This window comes from Rhinatrema bivittatum, chromosome 1, assembly GCF_901001135.1.
Source record: "Rhinatrema bivittatum chromosome 1, aRhiBiv1.1, whole genome shotgun sequence".
Lineage (NCBI taxonomy): Eukaryota > Metazoa > Chordata > Amphibia > Gymnophiona > Rhinatrematidae > Rhinatrema > Rhinatrema bivittatum.
In genome coordinates, this window is record NC_042615.1 from 668,330,299 (window position 1) to 668,350,824 (window position 20,526).

The 20,526-nt window shown below is 40.8% G+C and overlaps 1 protein-coding gene across 8 annotated transcripts in view; it reads right to left on the reverse strand.

The window, feature by feature from the left end:
- Nucleotides 1–20,526, reverse strand: part of RASA1 (RAS p21 protein activator 1) — a 384,196-nt gene that overhangs the window by 179,905 nt on the left and 183,765 nt on the right. For all 8 annotated transcript variants that reach the window (XM_029573687.1, XM_029573696.1, XM_029573711.1 and 5 more), the window contains exon 13: nt 7,869–7,946. In XM_029573687.1, the coding sequence (XP_029429547.1) occupies nt 7,869–7,946 (78 nt within the window). The remainder of the gene's footprint in view (nt 1–7,868; nt 7,947–20,526) is intronic.

The following is a 20,526-nucleotide window of genomic DNA, read 5'->3' on the forward strand; positions in this document are numbered from 1 at the left end:
TAAGCATGCATGGGGGTAAACTTACTGGTGTAGCAGTTGCTATCCTTAGCAGAAAGCATAGAGATTAATACCCTTAACCAATATGCCTTGAAATTTAAATGCAACTGAAATATTGCTATCCGCTTCAACGGCAAGGGGAAAAGGGAAATTGGATTCAGACAACACCAAGAGGGCCCTCACTCTTACAGTCTGGGGTACTGATACGCAGACATAAGGGAAAAAGGACAGGACTGCTTCTATGGCAAATATATAAGCAAAGTACATCAAGCAACCCTATGAATTTTCAAAATAGCTCATCACCAGTAAAAAAAAAAAAAAAAAAAAAAAAAAAAATTACTAGCTGAAATTTGTATGGGTATCGTAAGGTTTTGGGATAACTGCACAGACCTGACAGTTACTATCCTTAAGAGAAATATGGGAGTAACCTGCACAGAGTGGCAGTTACGACCTTAAACTTGCTGGGCAGACTGGCTGGACCATTTAGTCCTTTTCTGCTATCACTACTATGTTACTATGTATTTTACTATGTCCACTGTTTTACTGTAGACAGTCTGGCTCTTGAGGTTTCTATTTCAGTTTTTGTCTGTATATTGCAGGTTCTAATTTGGGATCCTTCATTCTGTATTAGGTAAAGTTCTGCCTCTGTTTTGTACATGTGGCCAAGGTGAGAGATTTTCCTAGCTTGTAGTGTCTATGTAGTGATCTATAGCAATTGGATTTGTTACATTTCCCCAGTAGGTGTTGTATTGGTATTGCAGGAACCAGAGTAATATTTACAGTGCTTTTTCACATATAGGGTTGTTTGAATCCTTGGCCTTAATACTGTTACATTATAACAGGTTTACTATATTGATTTTGAGTGTCTTTTTTGCAGGATTTTGTGTGACTTCACAATGTGTCTAGCCATACAGAATTAGTATAATTTTGCAGCAATAGCAAAGTGTGACTTACCCGATTCTTGCTTCATGATCATTTATGTAATGGAGAATTATTTTTATTAAACAGTTAAATGAAACATTTGAAATCTGATTTTGTTTGCATTATTCTTGCTCAGGCACACTTGGCTCATAGCAAACAAATTTTAGATCAGCTAATAAAAACTTGCGCTAAAGAAATTTTTGCATACATAGCCTGTCAAAAATGAGAGGAAACATTGCTAGAAACGTTGACCACATTTCTCTGGCAACAGATTCCATAGTTTGATTGTGCACCAAGTAAAAACAAATATTTTCTATGATTTGTTTTAACTCTGCTGGTTATTCATGGCATGTCCCTTTGTTTTAGTATTTGAAAGGGTAAATAACTGTCCTTTGTTTACCCATCCCACTCATGATTTTGTAAACTTCTATATGTCCCTTCTCAGCTGTCTTTTCCAAGCTGAAGAGATCTATCCTGTATAGCCTCTGATGATAGGGGAGCTGTTCCATTCCCTTTGCTTTTTGTAGATTTCATTGGCCTAGAGAACAGCATTGAAGAGCAGTCATTAGCCAGTGTTTGCAGTTTCTCTGTGAGGCTACATGCTACCTGAAATTATTTGGTTATTTATATCTGGGCTAAATATATGTTGTGATGTTTGTAATATTTTGAGCCTTTGGGGGGGTGGGGGTTATTTTCTTGTGAGAGGCAGCTACAAGCTATCTGAAAATTTATTTTTTTTTTCCTGCAAGTGATCTCAGCTGTTTAGTTCCCTCCCTCCTACCCACCCACGGGTTTACTTTTCTTATATAGTTTTCCCTGGCACTCCTAGATAATTAGCTCAATTACTTCATCTCCCATTACATAGTAGTTCCTTACAGCTCACATAATAGTAACAAACTGTCATACGGCTTGTAAAAATTGGTTTTCATATTCTACCTATTAATCTTTACTGGCTAGCACTAATACTTTTAGTTTTTATTTCAAATACCTATTAAAAATCTTGGCTAAAGCCTAAACTTTACTTTAACTATAAGATTTTAAGGAATTAGTGATAATTTAACAAAATATCTTTCACTCAAGGCAACAATTGTGATGCTTATGCCCCAAGGCTTATTTGGAGAATCAAAGGTTGTCCCTTTTGCCTTCAGCTGCCTACAATTAAAATGGAGCTGATTTAAAAGGGAGGAATTTACCAGTTTTCAATTAACTTCCTAACAACTGAAAAGCAGGTTGTTAGTACAAACAAAAACCACACTTTGAAATGTCTGTATGCCAATGCCAGAAGTCTAAGTAGTAAGATGGGAGAGTTAGAGTGTATAGCAGCAAATGATGAGATTGACAATTGGCATCACAGAGTCTTGGTGGAAGGAGGATAACCAAGGGGACAGTGCTATATCACGGTACAAATTATATCGAAATGATACGGAGGATCAGCTTGGTGGGGGTGTGGCACTTCATTCCATTACAATTTGTCTTTGGAGGTTGGCCTCTTTGGATCTCTCTCTTCTCCTGTCAAGACCCCACAATATCAGACGTGGCCGAGCCGGGAAGAGAAAAGGAGAAGAAATGAATAGGCCACATCCTGAGAAGAGAATTACAGCCCCCAAGAGAATAGGAGCTTCTGCATGCTCTCAGGAACTCTGAAGCTGCCAGAGTCTATTTCCTCACTCTTTGGGCTCTTCCAAGATCTATAAAGGACTGTCAACCTGGAGCACTCTAAATGATGCACCCCTCCAGATATCTCTGCCACTACTGGAGACAAAAATAATGACAAGGTTTACTGCTGTAGGTTAATGAACTGTGAGTGATGACAAGGAAAACTTGTAGTTCTCTCTACGCCTGATGGCAGGCAGGCATAATTCACTCATCTGGACTACAATGGCAGGCTGATAAGGAATGGGATATTTCAATTACCCTAGAATTATTGTTTCCAATTTTATAAGCCTGTCTAATTTGCTGACATGTTAGAATCTGCTTTACCATTCTGGTCTGGTGGATAATGGTAAACTCTCTTCTCTACTGCACAGATTTCTGTCCATCAAGATTCCAGAATATGGTTTGTTTCCTGCAAAATTTGATTGTCATGCTTAACAGTGTCACCTCACCACCAGGTCAATATGTTCAATCATTTAAATATATTTTGTACCCTGTGTCATTCCATTTCATCTATTTTTTTAAAATCCTTCACATTGCAAAAAGTATAATGAGGTACATAATTAATGAAACTAGTTTAAAAAAAAAAAAAAAAAAGACAATACAACCACAAACACCCATCCCAACCCCACAAAATTCCCCACCTCCCATAATAAATGCTAACAAATCTGTCCCAACACGATATCAACTGTTGTCATACAGTAACAATTTGACCTAATTTAAAGACCAAGAACCCCTCACCTAGGAGTGGAACAGCCAGGCCTTCAATTTTTGGCTGAAAGAGCAAAAATTATTATCTTCCTAAAGATAAGACAACATGTTCCAAAAAAAGGAACAGATAGATTGTCATTAGCTAACACTGTCCTACTGGTTATTCTTTTTCTACCAGGTCAAAATAGCTGTTATTATAGCTATACCTTATAGAGCCAATTTCTTTGCTTTGAAACTTCTTGCATTTGCATATAGATTTGCCTTTTTTGTTATTCAGGTAATGTGGACTCAGTCATACTCTATTTAAATCAACCTGAACTACCTCAAAAACTTTTTCCCTGCCTTAACCATATAATTTTAAGATATCTCACTGTGAACCATGTGCTCCTGAACAACTGTCTGCTTTCTCCAATGATTCTGTTTTAATATTAATTTATTTTTTCAGTTAGCACAAGCAGCAGGGACCCATTGGACTAGGCTTCCTCTTCTCCTTGATCTTCCCCAATTCCTAAAGAATCTAAAATTTTCATCTCTGCACCAGTGTCTCATTCATGCATTGAGACTACAGAGCTGAGCCTGCCTCTAGGGTCTTTCTTGTGGAACTGGGAACATTTCCAAGAATGCTATTCTGGAGGTTCTGGCTTTTACTTTCCTACCTAGAAATTTAAATTTAGACTCCAAAACCTCCCTCCTGCATCTTCCTGTGTCACTGGTACCCTAGCACACTCTTAACATCTGATCTAGATGACACGTGAGGCTGCTACTTTCACACCAGGCAGCAAGTTATCAGATAACTGGGGGCTATTGGCCACTAGGCATGAGGATTATCTACATTCCTGATGATCAGCTTACCAACAATGGCAGTCCCTTTTTCCCTATCCTCCAGGGCACACACCCCTGAAATTGTGTCCTCAGTGTAAGAGGATAACAGCCTATAAAGCAGGTCCTAACTATAGAATCATTACCTGCCACTTAAGGTGATGCTCTCCTTCCTGGTGACCTTGCTACTTCAGCAGAGGCTGCCAGAGCGGAGGTCAGACCATTCGATTTCCATAAAGGTCTCCTCTATATACCTCTCTCTTTTTCTGCTCATCCAGGTCCATCATATTAGCCTATAGAGACTGGATTTGTTCTCTAAATGCTAGACGTTTTCCTACTAGATGCACACACAATTTATCCCAAACAGACAGATAACTACTTATAGCAATCAGTGCAAAAATAAGACTGGACAGGGGGGGCGCTCCTGAGCACCAAGATGGCCGCTTGAGCTTGCAGCTCCGCCCGAGCACACTCATAAAGTAAGGGAAAAATCAGATTTGCAATACTTCAGGTTGCTTTTCTTATCAATTAAAGACTCAAGTTTCGATGGCATCCAGTAAATCCATAAACGTTGGCAAGTTAAATGTAAGACTGATAAGACAGGCTAAGAGAGAATTTGAAAAGAAGTTGGCTGTAGAGGCAAAAACTCACAGTAAAAACTTTTTTAAATATATCCGTAACAGAAAGCCTGTGAGGGAGTCAGTTGGACCATTAGATGATCGAGGGGTTAAAGGGGCACTTAGAGAAGATAAGGCCATCGCGGAAAGATTAAATGATTTCTTTGCTTCTGTGTTTACTGAAGAGGATGTTGGGGAGGTACCCGTAATGGAGAAGGTTTTCATGGGTAATGATTCAGATGGACTGAATCAAATCACGGTGAACCTAGAAGATATGGTAGGCCTGATTGACAAACTGAAGAGTAGTAAATCACCTGGACTGGATGGTATATACCCCAGAGTTCTGAAGGAACTAAAAAATGAAATTTCAGACCTATTAGTAAAAATTTGTAACCTGTCATTAAAATCATCCATTGTACCTGAAGACTGGAGGATAGCAAATGTAACCCCAATATTTAAAAAGGGCTCCAGGGACGATCCGGGAAACTACAGACCAGTTAGCCTGACTTCAGTGCCAGGAAAAATAGTGGAAAGTGTTCTAAACATCAAAATCACAGAACATATAGAAAGACATGATTTAATGGAACAAAGCCAGCATGGCTTTACCCATGGCAAGTCTTGCCTCACAAATCTGCTTCATTTTTTTGAAGGAGTTAATAAACATGTGGATAAAGGTGGACCGATAGATGTAGTATACTTGGATTTTCAGAAGGCGTTTGACAAAGTTCTTCATGAGAGGCTTCTAGGAAAAGTAAAAAGTCATGGCTTAGGTGGCGATGTCCTTTCGTGGATTGCAAACTGGCTAAAAGACAGGAAACAGAGAGTAGGATTAAATGGACAATCTTCTCAGTGGAAGGGAGTGGACAGTGGAGTGCCTCAGGGATCTGTATTGGGACCCTTTTCAATATATTTATAAATGATCTGGAAAGAAATACGATGAGTGAGATAATCAAATTTGCAGATGACACAAAATTGTTCAGAGTAGTTAAATCACAAGCAGATTGTGATAAATTGCAGGAAGACCTTGTGAGACTGGAAAATTGGACATCCAAATGGCAGATGAAATTTAATGTGGATAAGTGCAAGGTGATGCATATAGGGAAAAATAACCCAGGCTATAATTACACAACGTTGGGTTCCATATTAGGTGCTACAACCCAAGAAAGAGATCTAGGCGTCATAGTGGATAACACATTGAAATTGTCGGTTCAGTGTGCTGCGGCAGGCAAAAAAGCAAGCAGAATGTTGGGAATTATTAGAAAGGGAATGGTGAATAAAATGGAAAATGTCATAATGCCCCTATCGCTCCATGGTGAGACCACACCTTGAATACTGTGTACAATTCTGGTCGCCGCATCTCAAAAAAGATATAATTGCGATGGAGAAGGTACAGAGAAGGGCTACCAAAATGATAAGGGTCTGGAACAGCTCCCCTCTGAGGAAAGACTAAAGAGGTTAGGACATTTCAGTTTGGAGAAGACTCGGCTGAGGGGGGATTTGATAGAGATGTTTAAAATTATGAGAGGTCTAGAACGGGTAGACGTGAATCGGTTATTTACTCTTTCGGATAGTAGAAAGACTAGGGGGCACATTTAAAACTAATCGGAGAAAGTTCTTTTTTACTCAACGCACAATTAAACTCTGGAATTTGTTGCCAGAGGATGTGGTTAGTGCAGTTAGTATAGCTGTGTTTAAAAAAGGATTGGAGAAGTTCTTGGAGGAGAAGTCCATTACCTGCTATTAAGTTCACTTAGAGAACAGCCACTGCCATTAGCAATGGTAACATGGAATAGACTTAGTTTTTGGGTACTTGCCAGGTTCTTATGGCCTGGATTGGCCACTGTTGTAAACAGGATGCTGGGCTTGATGGACCCTTGGTCTGACCCAGTATGGCATTTTCTTATGTTTTCAAGACAGAACCTGGCCCAGGATGACAGGAAACAGATTATGGTGGTACTCTAGTGAATCTAATCTGTGGGTTCTTAGGCCAAAAGCTGGTAGAATGCATCCAAGATCAACTGGTCAATGGGAGGAAGCCTGGACATTTGCCATCAAGGACTTGGCATCAAGTCCAATCAGACAGGAAAAGAGGTTATCTCAATGCAGCTGCATCAGATTGTTGGCATCAACATTCCAAGTATGAGTTGTGTTTAACACTTGTGCCATGACTTACATTTTGAGATCATTAAAGAATTTGACTTAGTTCTGGATTGACAATGGGGTTTTTTTCCAGACTTAGAAACTAACTAGTTTGAAGCAAAAATGTAACTTTCTTGAAAAAATAAGCATGAAGCTTTTCCCAGATGGTCACTGAAAGCTAAGGTAACATCTTCAAACATCAAGTATTCAGATGTGGTATAGCCTACTGCTCAGCAAATGTATTAGAAAATAGCAAACTGGAAGGGACATCTTGTCTGCAATGAGAGTAGATCTTAAAAACTGCTGATTTGCTTAAATGTGAAGACAAAACAAAACAAAATCAAAAAAGGTATTTTAGGAAAAAATCACCACTTTAAAAAGGTTACTCGACACCAGGACACAAACAGATAAGGAGAAGCTTATGGAGCAGTCAACACAAAAAATCTTATTCAGAAATAGAATAACCTTAAATGCCAACAAGACCTAACTAGAAAGAGAAAATAAAAAGAATTCAACTGACAACGGAAGTCGGGATAGGCACTCCTCCTCTGACAAGAGGTAAAGAGATATAGTGAACAACTAGATTAAAACAACTTTCATATCACTTACTGAAACAGAAGTTTGTAAAGTATTATATATTGGAAGTATGTTTCTTTTGAACAGGCATGAGACATCACATACGCCAGTATAAAACATACTGCTCTTTGAAAGAACTAATTTACTTACCTGAAAAACAGAATTTTTGCAACTGATTTAATTTTAGCTAAAGAGTGAAACTGTTCACTTAATAAATAATTAAGTCTGCACTAGCAAATGTTATTTGCCTATATACGCTACTTAAAAATTGTAAGAATGAGGTCACTACACCAAACTTAAATACCTTACACTAAAATTACTAAAATTTAGAAATCTGTAGCTTTAACGGTATAAGTGGACAGGTGGTTTAACAGTACTACTTCACAATGGATGGGTCACCTTAAAGTCTTCAGAAATAGAATTTATAATATTTACCTGTCGAAGACGTTTGTTTGATGTTGCCTGAGTTGTTTTTCGTAAATTACAAAATGTTTGTAGACTTCTCATCCAGTCCTAAAAAAAAAAAAGCAAGCACCATCTTACCATTAAATACAACACTGAAAAATAACTCCATAAAGTCAATCCTACAGATATATTTCTACAAAACTACAACTGTCCAAACAAATGATTAAGCAAGATATGCCCTAATTCAGTTATAAAATAATGAATTCAAATTAACCACGGTTTAACAGAATAATTCTGTTTCTATTAAGAAATTTTTCCTTTGCAATCAAAAGGTTTCCTTTGATTGCTGCTTGCCAAACATAGCATCCTAATAGATGTGATCTGTCAAGTACCAAGTTGACAAATTCTCCCAAGGTCTCGAACTTTCTAAAAGTTTATGTATTGTATCTCTATATCGTATAAAATGTTGGAATTAAATCCATCTGTAACTTCTGAAAATAAGAGAAAGAGGAAAATGGAGAACAGGCCTCTTTCAAAAGAAAATATTCCATAAAAAATTACCGTAAATATTGCTTGTTTTTCAAGGAACTTGTAAAGTTTAGCATTCTCTAATTTAGAGCTCTGTCTAGTAACCAACTGACAGCTAGATTTTAAATTACAATGCCTTACATGAATATTCCATGCCTTACATGAATGTGCCCCATCTCATCTTAATAATGTCTCATTACCAACCTGCCTGGGTCTTGATATCCTCTCAGCAAGTTTTGCTTAGGACACCAGTGTTAAGCTAGCTGAAACCAAACGAAGGGCCTTCTCACTTGTATAGGCCCTGGCTTTATGGAATGTATTTCCTTTGAATATTAGATTAACAGATTATTCTGTTTTTCAGAAAAAAATATGGTTTTTCTAAAGCATTCATTTAATACAGTTGTATAATCTTGTTTACTGATGCCTGTCTCAGCCTCACCAGGAGAGGCAACTTTTATATTTATTATAAATTTGAAAATAAATTAAGACTATTGGCTCTTTAAATTCCTTTTCAATCTAGTAAACAGATTGCACAATTTTAGTAGGGGAGGTGAGTAATATTCTTCCATCTGAGAAGTTTATTTCTTCAAATTTTAGTATTTTCATATTGACATTGAGCTACAGATGTAGATAATCTTAAAAGATGTCAGCAAAAAATAAAGCAGAATTCTCAAAATTATGATAAGGAGGCAACAGATATGATATGCATTAAAAAAATGATGCGTAAGGCACAGAAGAATAAAGTAAGTTTGCTTACCATAAACAGTGTTTTACGTAGATAGCAGGATGAATTAGCCATATGTGGTGATGTCATCTGGTGATACTGGGCTCAGCTTTCCTAGCTAATAGATTTTTAGCTCTACTGAGCATGTGTGGGAACTCAAGCTTAAGTGTTGCCTCATGAGCCTCCTCAGTCAATCAGAGCTATTCCAAACTAGGTAATTGACTTTCCAAAGAGGCAGGCGAGTATTTGATATGGTTAATTCATTCTGCTATCTATAGAACAAACCGTTTACGGTAAGCAAACTTGCTTTCTCTGATAAGCAGGGCTGAATTAGCCATGATATGTAGGGAGTCACAAGCGGAAGGTTGCAGTGGAGTGTTTACTGAAAAGCAACATGGACCCCACTATGGAAAGTAGACTGAGTAAACAGGTTACATAAAATTGTTTTTCCAAATTCTATCATCACTATTTAAGAGGTTGTCCAGACAGTAATAGGATGGAAAGGTGTGTACTCATGAGCAAGTTGAAACTCTGCAGATGTCTTTTAAAGAAACAGTTCGCAAATGAGCAATGCATAAACCCATACTAACGATGAGTTTTAATGCTATCTAGTAAACGTATGTTTAAATAACTGCTATATCTAGTCTATCAGGATCATAAGACACAAAGAGCTGCGAAGTTTGACAATGTGGCTGGGTTCTTCTTTTGTAGTACGCTAAAGCTCTTTTATGCAGCTGGGTTCTTTTGTAGTAGGCTAAAGCTCTTTTGCAATCTAGGGAATAGTTTGTTTCATCTTTATAAGCAAGTGGTCTTGGGAAGAAGGTAGGTAACAATGGTTTGATTAATATGGAAAGCTGATACGATTTTAAGCAGAAACTGGGTGGATGAGGAGTACCACTATTGTGGAAAAACTACAAGTATAGAGGGTAACAAACTAATGACTGACTCTTCATGCAGAAGTTACTGCTACCAGAAATACCACTTTCCATATTACAAACTTCAGAGAAGCCAACACTAAAGGCTCAGAGGGTGGAAGCTTCAATTGAGAAAGAACATTCAGATCAAGGCACAGGTGTTTTCTGTACTGGATGTTTAATGTGTCAAAGCTTTCATGAATCTTGCTACTAGCAGGTGAGTTGAGGCACATCTACTACAACTTGAATATCAACTATGCACTGAGATGTTCTCTTACTGATGATATGGCAAAGCCAGCTTCAGAAAAAGATTTTAAGTAGGTAGCAAATGCTGGGGGGGGGGGGGGGGGGGGGGGGGGGTGTCACATGAGAACAGATTTAATGCTTTACACTGACACCATATGGAGAATTTCTTCCATTAAAAGCCATAGGCTCTTCTAGAAGACAGTTTTCAAGCAGAGAGAAGAATCTCCTCCATTTCTCTTGATAAGGAGTGGTCTGCGAATAGTAAGCATTCAACATACAAGAGATCCTTTTTCTTGAGTTAATAATGTTGGGTCTATTCCTAGGTGAATCAAAGGACTGCAGAGCACTGTACGAGATAAGGAAACCAGAACTGACAGGGCCATGCTGGAACTATGAGGATCAAGTGAGTTTGTTCGATTAACAGTTTTGCACCATTCTAGTTATCAGTGGAATCGGTGAAAAGTGTGCATTAGCCCAGATGAGAAGGAAAGCATGCTGAGCTGACAAGAATCTGCTAGGAAGAATGAAGCAAAGTTTCCAAAGCTTTCTGTTCTACTGTGCATGGACCTTGAGGTAAGTGTCTGGCAATCTGAAGGCGGCAAAGCAATGTGACAAGGTGGTAGCTAAAGCCAAAAGAATTCTGAGCTGCACAGAAAGGAATAACCAGTAAGAGGGGAAAAAAAGTGATAGTGTCCATATATAGGTCCTTAGTGAGGACTCAAAGTACTGTGTACAGTTCTGGAACCTGTTTCTCAAAAAGAATAGACAAGACAGAGATGGTTTAGAGAAAGGTGACAAAAATGGTGTGGCGTCTATATCTGACAACTTGAGGCTAAAGAATCTAAATATTACCCCGTTGCAGATAATAGCTAAAGACTATATAATAGCAACAGCCCTTTTTCCAGGCTTTTCTGCAAGAAGGTTAAAACCACAATGACTGTTTTCCACAGCAAAATAAGCCTAGTGGTACACCAAGACTCCAAAAAAAACCAAAACAAAAAACCCTCCAAACCTCACATAATCTAGTATGGTGAATCTCTTATAGGCCTACTGCAATGTGACAACCACTTTATTGGAATACCATTCCTTGCTAGAGACACTCTCTTAATAGCTATGCCATAAAACAAAAAACAAGCTGGATCCTCACAAACTACAGTCTTGCTCTGTGAAGAATGGGGTGTTCACCTTCCTTGATTATCATGGGGGTCTACAAACCAAGGGCTTTTGAATCAATCTGGTGCCACCAGAATCACTAAATTCCCTCTATTTTCTGCAGGCGTCATCGCACAAGCAGCCATGGAGGAAAGATACAGTGGTCCTGTGAATAGACCATTTGATCCCAATAATGAGCTACCCAACTGTAAAGGCTGGCGGTTGACACTGTCACTCCAGACTGAGTCTCCAAATCCACTCTGGTTGCTAAGTTCTTTGAATCCATCCTACAAACCAGAACTGTCCCTTCTCTGGGCTGAAGTGGAAGCATCGCTGATTATACCTGGGCCTGGGGCAACTATTGAGATACAGATTCCTGAAAGGGTTGAAGGTGTGCTCTTTCCCAGATCACCAAGTCCGGGGCTATTTCATCGAATCGAAGACTTGCAGGTACTTCCATATCCTGATACTTTGGTCTGACATAAGATTGCACAATTGGACTCTGAATCTTGAGAATTCTTCCTGCAGTCATACATATTTGACCATTCTTCGTGTAGAAGAATTCCAAAAATTGAGTGGGTTCCAGCTTGTTCCTTGCAAAGTATACCATCCAGCCCAGCTCCTGCAAGAGCTGCATCATGCTGGTGGTAGAAGCTTGACGTCTCCCACATCTTCACCCAGATAAGCCTATCATCCAAGTAAGGATAAACTAGAATACCCTCCTAATACAAAGCCATTGCCACTACAACCATCATTCTGTAGAAAGTCCTAGGGGCTGTGGCCAGCCTGAATGGTAAAGCTCTGAACTGGTACTACAAAGTACAGGAATCTCTAATCTTCCTCCCTGGTTGGGGATGTGAAGACTTACTTCTGTCAAATCCAAAGAAAACATACATTCCTCCCTCTCTCACCATGACAGACCCTAGATTTTCCATCACCCTCAGCACTGCTGACATGCTTCAGGACAAAATGGGCATTCTTGAGAACGATGAAAATAAAAAAATGTTCCTTGTCCTCATTCCGAATCCAGTACCCTCATTCCTAACCAAAAAAGACACTCCAGAGTCATCTCAACTGCCTCACATTTTAATTGGGAGAAACAGAACAGCAAAAAAGCATCTAAAATAGAGCTGGACAATGCTAAGGCATAATCATCTCTGACAATAATCCAGAAGCTAAAGATCTCCTTGATATTTCAACTCCCTGAAACATATCCTAGTTGGATAAGACCAGAAGAATCCCTTTGCTCTTATCTTCCAGAAGTCTGGGTGACTTGGACTCAAGTCCTTGACTAACTCTTCCAAATCTTCCCCAAAGAAAAGCTTGCCCTTAATTGGAAGTCTGGCAATATGTGCCTTTGAGGCTGAGCCCCCACCCAGTTTCTCTGCTAGTGGAGATGGTGGGCAGCCATTCCTGTGTCATGTTCCTCATCGATACTCAGATTAGGTCATAAGCATCTGCCAAGAATACTGTTCCCAAATTCAAGGTGCAACGCCCTCACCAAATCCATACCAGCCTCCTGGAGTTTAGTTCAGTACAGATAGGCTCATTTGATCCTGAGAAACCTTGAGTGCATGGGAATAGTGGTCTTCCTAGTGAAATTGCACACTAGTATGTCCGTGTGCAGAGTTGTCAGGTTTCAACCCTTCAGGTTTGCATCCAGAGCTACACATTCCACAGCAACCCGTTCTGTGATTGTGTACTGCAAGGGGATAGCTTTTACAGACTTCTAAAAAGTGATTTAGTGGGCCTAAAGAACATAAGATTTGCTGTACTGGGTCAGACCAAAGGTCCATGAAATCCAGTATCCAGTTTCCAACGGTGGCCATTCCAAGTCACAAGTACCTAGCAGTATTCCAAAGGGTGAATTCCAAGCTGCTTATCCTAGATACAAGCAATAAATTTCTGCTACTCTACCTTAATGATGGTTATGGACTTTTCCTTCAGGAACTTGTCCAAACCTTTTTTTAAACATAGCCACATTAATAGCTTTCACTATATCTTCTGCAACAAGTTCTAGAGCTTAATTATATGTTGAGTAAAAAAAAGATTCTCTCTTATTAGTTTCAAATGTACAACTTAGTAACTTCATTGTATCTCCTCTCGGTTGTTTATACTTTCATAAAGTGCAAACCCTATTCACGTTTACTTGTTCACTCTACTCACTTTATAGACTGGCCTTGAACAGGGGTCTGGTCAGTAAAAGACTAGTGCCTTGCATGTAGAGAGTAGCTTCTTATACCCCTTATTTGCATACATTTACCATCACTGTCCCTGAACCTCTCTCCTCCTCTCTTGTCCCTTTATTCCTTCCATTCTAGCATCCCCAATACAGGAGCAATGAACAATCTACCAATGGATCAACAGGGCCATCAATAATGAGTAATGTACTCATGAATACATTTAAAACATAAGAATGACTGAGCACAAGCTGCATTCATGCAAGTATTCCATTGTGTGTACACATGTACAATGGGTGCATTGATAATTTTTCCCAATGTTGTCAAAATATAATTGCAGTCATCCACAGTGTTCCCTGATCTTTGGTGCTTTCACAGCTGGCAGAGAGACCCAGATAGCACAGCACAACATATAGCCACTTACATACAGCTTATGGGTTACAGTATTGTAGACATTTAAAAATTGTGTTTTGGATTTGATGCTGAAAAACTAACAGTGAACCTCTGAATAAAAGTGAATTACAATTACAATATAGTAAACCATGCAATACCAAAGCAGTACTGTCAAGCAGTAACAAACCTACCTTTGAAAAAGCAACACAGCAAATATTACAGCAGGCCCTAACACACCAATACACTTCCTATTATGAAAACAGAACAGAAACTATATGCTAGCAAAATACCTCACCTTGGTCACACATGCAGAATAGACAGATCCTCACCAAATTAGGAATAGAGAGACCATAAAATATAAACAGAAATATGTAAAGAAAAACTGAATTGGAAAACACCACAAGCCACATTCTGTATACAGTGGAGGAATGGAAAAACAAAATTTTGCATAAAAACAGAAAAACCAAGAAATATAGATCATAATAGTAAAACCACACTCATAAAAAGAATATCCAATAATTAAAACTGCCAATAAAATATTTCAAAACAGCAGACATATCACGTAACATACAATTAGAACAAATAAGGATTTTAAAAAATCCCCCACTCTGCATACCTGGGAACTTTTGATTTCCAGTCACTCAGATTGTCATGGACTGGGGAAGAGGACCCCTGCACAAACCTGTCTTCTCTTTCATCTACTCACACATATAGTTATTCTCACACTACATGCTCTTTTCCCCTTCTTCTCCCCCCCAGAATGTGCAGGCAGCAGCTTCCTTCTTGGGCCTGCACAGAATCTTAATCATGTACTCACACACACACAGATCCACATCTCATGTTCACACATGCATGCAGTCTCTCATACATACATGTGCTCTCTCACACATACTTTCTCATGTTTGGTTTTTTTTTAAGCCTTGTCAAAATCTCCAATGGCCTTCTCTCATGTTAACAGACACACGTGCTCTCACTCTTTCCCAGAAACATGCAAGGTACAGGAAGCAGCTTCCTCTCTTCAGCTGCAGAGGCCCAGGCTGATGTAACAACTTCCCCTCTTTGGGCACAGGCCAAAGCAACAAATTTCTCTTTGGCTGCAAGGAGTCAGGCAGATGCAGCAGCTTCCCCTCTTAAGCTGCGGGCGCCCAGACTGACACAGTAGCCTTTCTCCTCTTTGGCTAGAAGAGAGTAGAGGACCCAGCAGAGCACAAATGATGGGGGATTGAAAAAAATATAGCGGTCACTGTGGCTGAGGCCCTGGGCATTGATCTTTGGACACAGAACGCAGGCTCCATATACCTGGTGCTAACGATGCTCCTGCCAAATGACCAAATGGCAGCTCTACATTGTCTGCAGGTGTAATCACAATTACCTCCTCCCAAGATCAGGACTGTGCCCTTATAGAATGTGCCCGAACTTAGGTGGTTTTCTACCAATGAGCACACAGGCAGACATAATCACTTCTTTGATCCAGTGAGCAAGAGTAGCTTTGGAGGCTACCTCACCTTTATGCAGCCCAAAGTTGGCTGAAAAGTATCAGACTTGCAAAAGTCATTAGTTTTCTAGATAAAGCAGCATTCTACAAACGTACAAACATCTCAAGGACTTGTACTCATTCCTACACACCTCATGAGAATGCCAGTATCGAGACCATCTGGATAATATGAAATGCTGAAACTAATTTTGCAAGAAAGGAAGGCATTTGATGAAAGGCAACCGCATGTGAACATTAACAAGGAAGGGATCATGGCAAGGAAAGGCCTGAGACTCCAAAATAAGATGAGCCAAGCAGATTGCCTCTAGAAAGGCGCCTTCAAGAAGAGATCCTTAAGTGAAACATGCTTCAATAGTTCAAAGGGAAGAGCCGTCCAGGATGTCAGTACAGATGAAGATCCCACTGTGGAATCAGAGGTCTAAGAAGAGGGCATGATCTCTTAATGCCCTGAAGGAACTGATATACATCTGGGTGGCCTGCCACCGAAAAACCACCTAGTCATCTTCTGAACCAAGAGATGGCTATTATTTGCAACTTTACTGAATTTGAGGTCAGACCCTTCTGAAGAAAGGCTAAGATGCATGGAACCTCAGGCCATCAAGGAGACACCAAATGATCCTTACATAAAGCCAGAGTGCCAGACTATTATAAGCTAGAAAAGTTGAAGTCTTTCAAGCCTTCAATAGGGTGAAAATAACAAAAGTGGAGTAGCCCCTCTTTAGCAGCCATTTCTGCTCAACAGCCAAGCCTCAAGACAAAATGGAGCTGGATCTCTGGGTCTTCTGAACCAGAAGACCCAGAGCCTCCGGAATGCTTAGAGGATAATCTAACTTCAGTTCCATCAGATCTGTATACCAAGGCCTTTATAGCCAGAAGAATATTCACCAACTCCACCCTGCAAAGAAGCTTGCCGATGAGGCCATGGAGGAAAGATGTAAAGAAGCTCCTCCACTAGCCAAGACTAAACCAGTGCGTCGATGCCCAGGGAGTCAGAGTCCTTTTGATAGCTGAAAAACTAACTAACCTTTGCATTCTGTAGGTCACCACCAGATCCATGTGAGGAAGCTCCCACCTCACGATAATGAACTGAAAATCTCTCAACTCAGTTCCCACTCCCTTGGATATTGAAAAGGCCTCTTGAGGAAATCTGCCTGCACATTCTCCTGACCTGCAATGTGAGCTGCTGCTCTAACCACAGAAAGAACCAATTTGTTTCCGCCAATACTCCACGACTCCTGGTTCCCCCCCTTGTCTGTTTATATAGGCTACTACTGTCACACTGTCAGACAGTGCACTGATCGCCTTGCCCTTGAGAACAGGAAGGAAGTGATACAGTGCCAGCTGTAGTCTCCAATCTGTTTATAGACTAGGAGGCCTCTTCCTGGAACCAAAGTCCGTGAGCTACCTGGTCCAAGCAATGAGCTCCCTCAACCAGACAGAATCCAAAGAAGCTGTGCTTAGACAGAATCCCTGAAGCAGGCAAGGCGGCACCATCCACCAATAAAGGGATTCTTTCATTGAAGCAGATAGAAGGCGGCGAGCACTGTAATCCTGTGAATGACGAGACAGAAGGGAAAACTGCAGAGGGCTCATGTGCACCCTGGTCCATGGGACCATATCCAGCATTGCCACCATTAACCCAAGAAGATGTAAATAATCCCAAGCTAAATCTGCTGTTGATCTGCTAAATACAAAGATTGTTTGTCTCTCTTCCATGAGGAACACCTGGTCTACCTACACATTGAAGCACACCCCTAGATACTCCAGAGATTGAGTGCACTGATGTTTGCTTTTTACAAAACTGCTGATCTAGCCCAAGCCTTCTAAGAAGTGGATCACCTGGTTGGATACCCAGATCACTTCCTGAAAAGACTTCAGCCTGATGAACCAATTGTCCAGAAATGGATGGTCCATATACCTTCATGCTTCAAATACCAGCATAATTTTGATAAAGATACATGGCACTGTCACTAGGCCAAAAGGAAGTGCCTGGAACTGAAAATTGTTCCTGCAAGATGCAAAAACAGAAGTACCTTTGATTTTCCCACCTGATGGGAAGTAGGCCTTCGACAGGTCTAGAGAGCAAAGATAATCTTCCTATCTTACAGCCAAGAGTACAAAGCAAAGTGTTTTCATCTGAAAATGGGAGACTCACAGGCTGCAGTTTATCTCCTTGAGATCCAGGATGGGTTAGAAGAAATCTTCCTTTTTGGGCAGGACAAAACAGATTGAATATCAGCCAAGGCCCTGCTCAAAGGCAGGTACAGGGATTACAACCTTCAGAAGCTGCAGTCTCACAGAAGTCTTGCAGACCAATTTCAGTTTGACTGTGGAAGAACAGGGAGAAACCAATGAGTAAACTCACAGCAACTCATCATGCGACTTCCCTGGATCCCAAGGAGAACTGAGTAAGGCCTTGATTTCCAGAAACCTCGAAAGCTAGGTTCTGCTCCTTGAAGACTGAAAACCTCAAAAAGAATATTGAGAAGGACTTACTAGCTGCCTACTGCCTGGCGTCCTGGAACTGCGTTCAACCTTCCCAGATCTAGAAAAGAATGATCTTATCTTCCGGAAATCTCTGCAGCTTCGGCTCTCCCAGATTTTTAACCAACTGTTCCAGATCTTTACTAAAAAGAAACTTACTCTTGAACAGCGACTTTCCTAAGTGCGATGTGGACCAAAAATCTGCCACCCAGGTGCAAAGCCAAAGCAGCCTCTGGACTCAATAGACAAGGCCACCAACTGGAAAGAACTGTGGAGAAAATCAGAGAGTGTCTGGCAAAAAGGCTGCAGCCAATTCCATGTGAGCTGCCGCCTCATTCTCTGGGAGTTGTTTCATCCAGCACAAACAGGCCCTCACAACACAAGTTGAACAAATGAAGATTTGACTAAAATAGCAAAAGAAACAAACAAGTACTTTAGGGGAAGCTCTATCTTCCTATCCAGGGGGTCCTTTAGAGATGTACTCCTTTCCACTGGTATGGTGGCACACAGAGTGACTGCCATCATTAAAACATCCACCTTGGAGGGCTGAAACATCACCAGACTGCTATTTAGGAAGGGGGTATAAATTCTTTTAAGAGCCTCATGCCCTTTAGCACAGACTCAGGGGTTTCCCACTTGGCTAACATCACATCAGGATGAGACGATGAGGATTCACCATTCATCTGGCCCCTGAAACAAGCAAGAGCCACGACCTGTATCTTTAAGGAATTAAAGGCCAACACTTTATTTAAGCCATCTTGCAAAAATTCCAAATTCCAATGAGTGGGATCTTAGAAAGAACATTTTGATACTCACACCTAGCCTCAAACTCGCCAAACCCACACATAGGCTTAGGAAGTGGAGAACTTTTGAGCTAATAGCAAGATGGCAATCACCACAGAAGAATATCCATGCTTCAACAAGTGAGACCTCTCAAGAGCCATAGCGTAAGGAAAACAAAATCAGACTTCATGAAGGATAGGCTCCTGCTGCAACAGATTCCTGAGACACAAATTTTTGAATACGAGTTTCCAGCAGAAAAACTTTGCCCTGCATAGTGTCAAATCGCATGCCCAGATACTCCAACAACTGAGATGGCTAGGTTCACAACCCAACCAAGCTCCTGTAACAGGGAGATCATCTTGCGGGTCACTAGACAACTCTTCTAGAACTCTCTAGAAACTTGGCCTGAATCAACCAGTCTAAATACAGGTATACTAGAATCCTATCCTCTCTCAGTTCTGCTGCTACCACCACCACAATCTTGGAAAAAGTTCTGGGAGTGATGGCTAGACCAAAAAGGCAGCACCCGAAATCGATAATGACACCCCCAACACCGCAAAAGGCAGAAACCGTTGGTGCTCTACTCGGATAGGAATATGGAGGTAAGCCTCTGACAGATCCAAGAAGTTAGGAATTTCCCCAAATGCACAGCCATTATCACTGAGCGCAAAAATGAGTCACCCGCAAATGACGGTTGACCCCTTTGAGATCCAGGATTGGACAAAAGAAGCCCTCATTCTTGGGTACAATGAAAGAAATGGAATATCGACCCATATTTTCTTAATATGTGGGTACTGCAACCACAACCCTCAGACTGAAGCCTTGACAGTGTACTCACCACCACATGCTTCTTCTGCAGGAAGTGACAGGAAGACACTATGAACACAACCCAAGGAACACTGCGAAATTCTAGCGCATATCCTTCTCTTATCACTTCTAGGACCCATTGATTCAATGTGTTCTCAACCCACCTCTGATAAGAGAGAGGCATCCCCCCTATCTCTTGTTCCCAGGGGTGAGTTGGCAAACCTTCATTAGGAGGATCGAGAGGTTGCACTACCCGAGCCCAAGGACTGAGACCTGCCAAAAGGCAGAGTCCTCTGAAAGACCATCCATCTGTAGGGATGAAAACACTTGGAACCTCTAAGATGACCCCTCATAGGGGTGCTGAAACTACTTATCTTCCAGCAACCGAGGAACCGGAGATTTGCCCCACTTACTGGCCAGCTTCTCCAACTCTCTCCCAAACAAGAGCAAGCCTTTAAAAGGCTTCTTCGTAAGATTAGCTTTGGAGGTCGCATTGGCTGACCAATTCCTCAGCCATATCTGGTATCTGGCTGCTATTACCGAAGCCACTCCTCTGGCCAATGTGCAGACCAAATCATAGCCCACATCTGCTAAAAAGGCAATGACTAGTTCCAACGCTGCCCTGGAATTCACTCCAGAGTCAACCTCCTGAGAGAGAAGCAAACAAAAGTGAGCTAACAGCGAACAGGAAGCTATCCGTAAAGTCATTGCCACTGCCTCAAATGCTTAAGGATGGCCTCAATTTTCCTATCATGCACATCCTTCAAGGCTGTTCCTCCCTCCACAGGGATAGTAGTCCGTTTAGAGATGGCACAGACAAGCGCATCAACTTTCGGAAAACACAGATGCTCTCTCGCCACTGGATCCAGGGGATACAGGCCTTCCAAGATCTGACCCCTTTAAAATTTGCTTCTGGGACATCCCATTCAAGATCAATCAATTCTTAAATAGTCGCCATAACCAGGAAAAAAAGCAAGAGGCT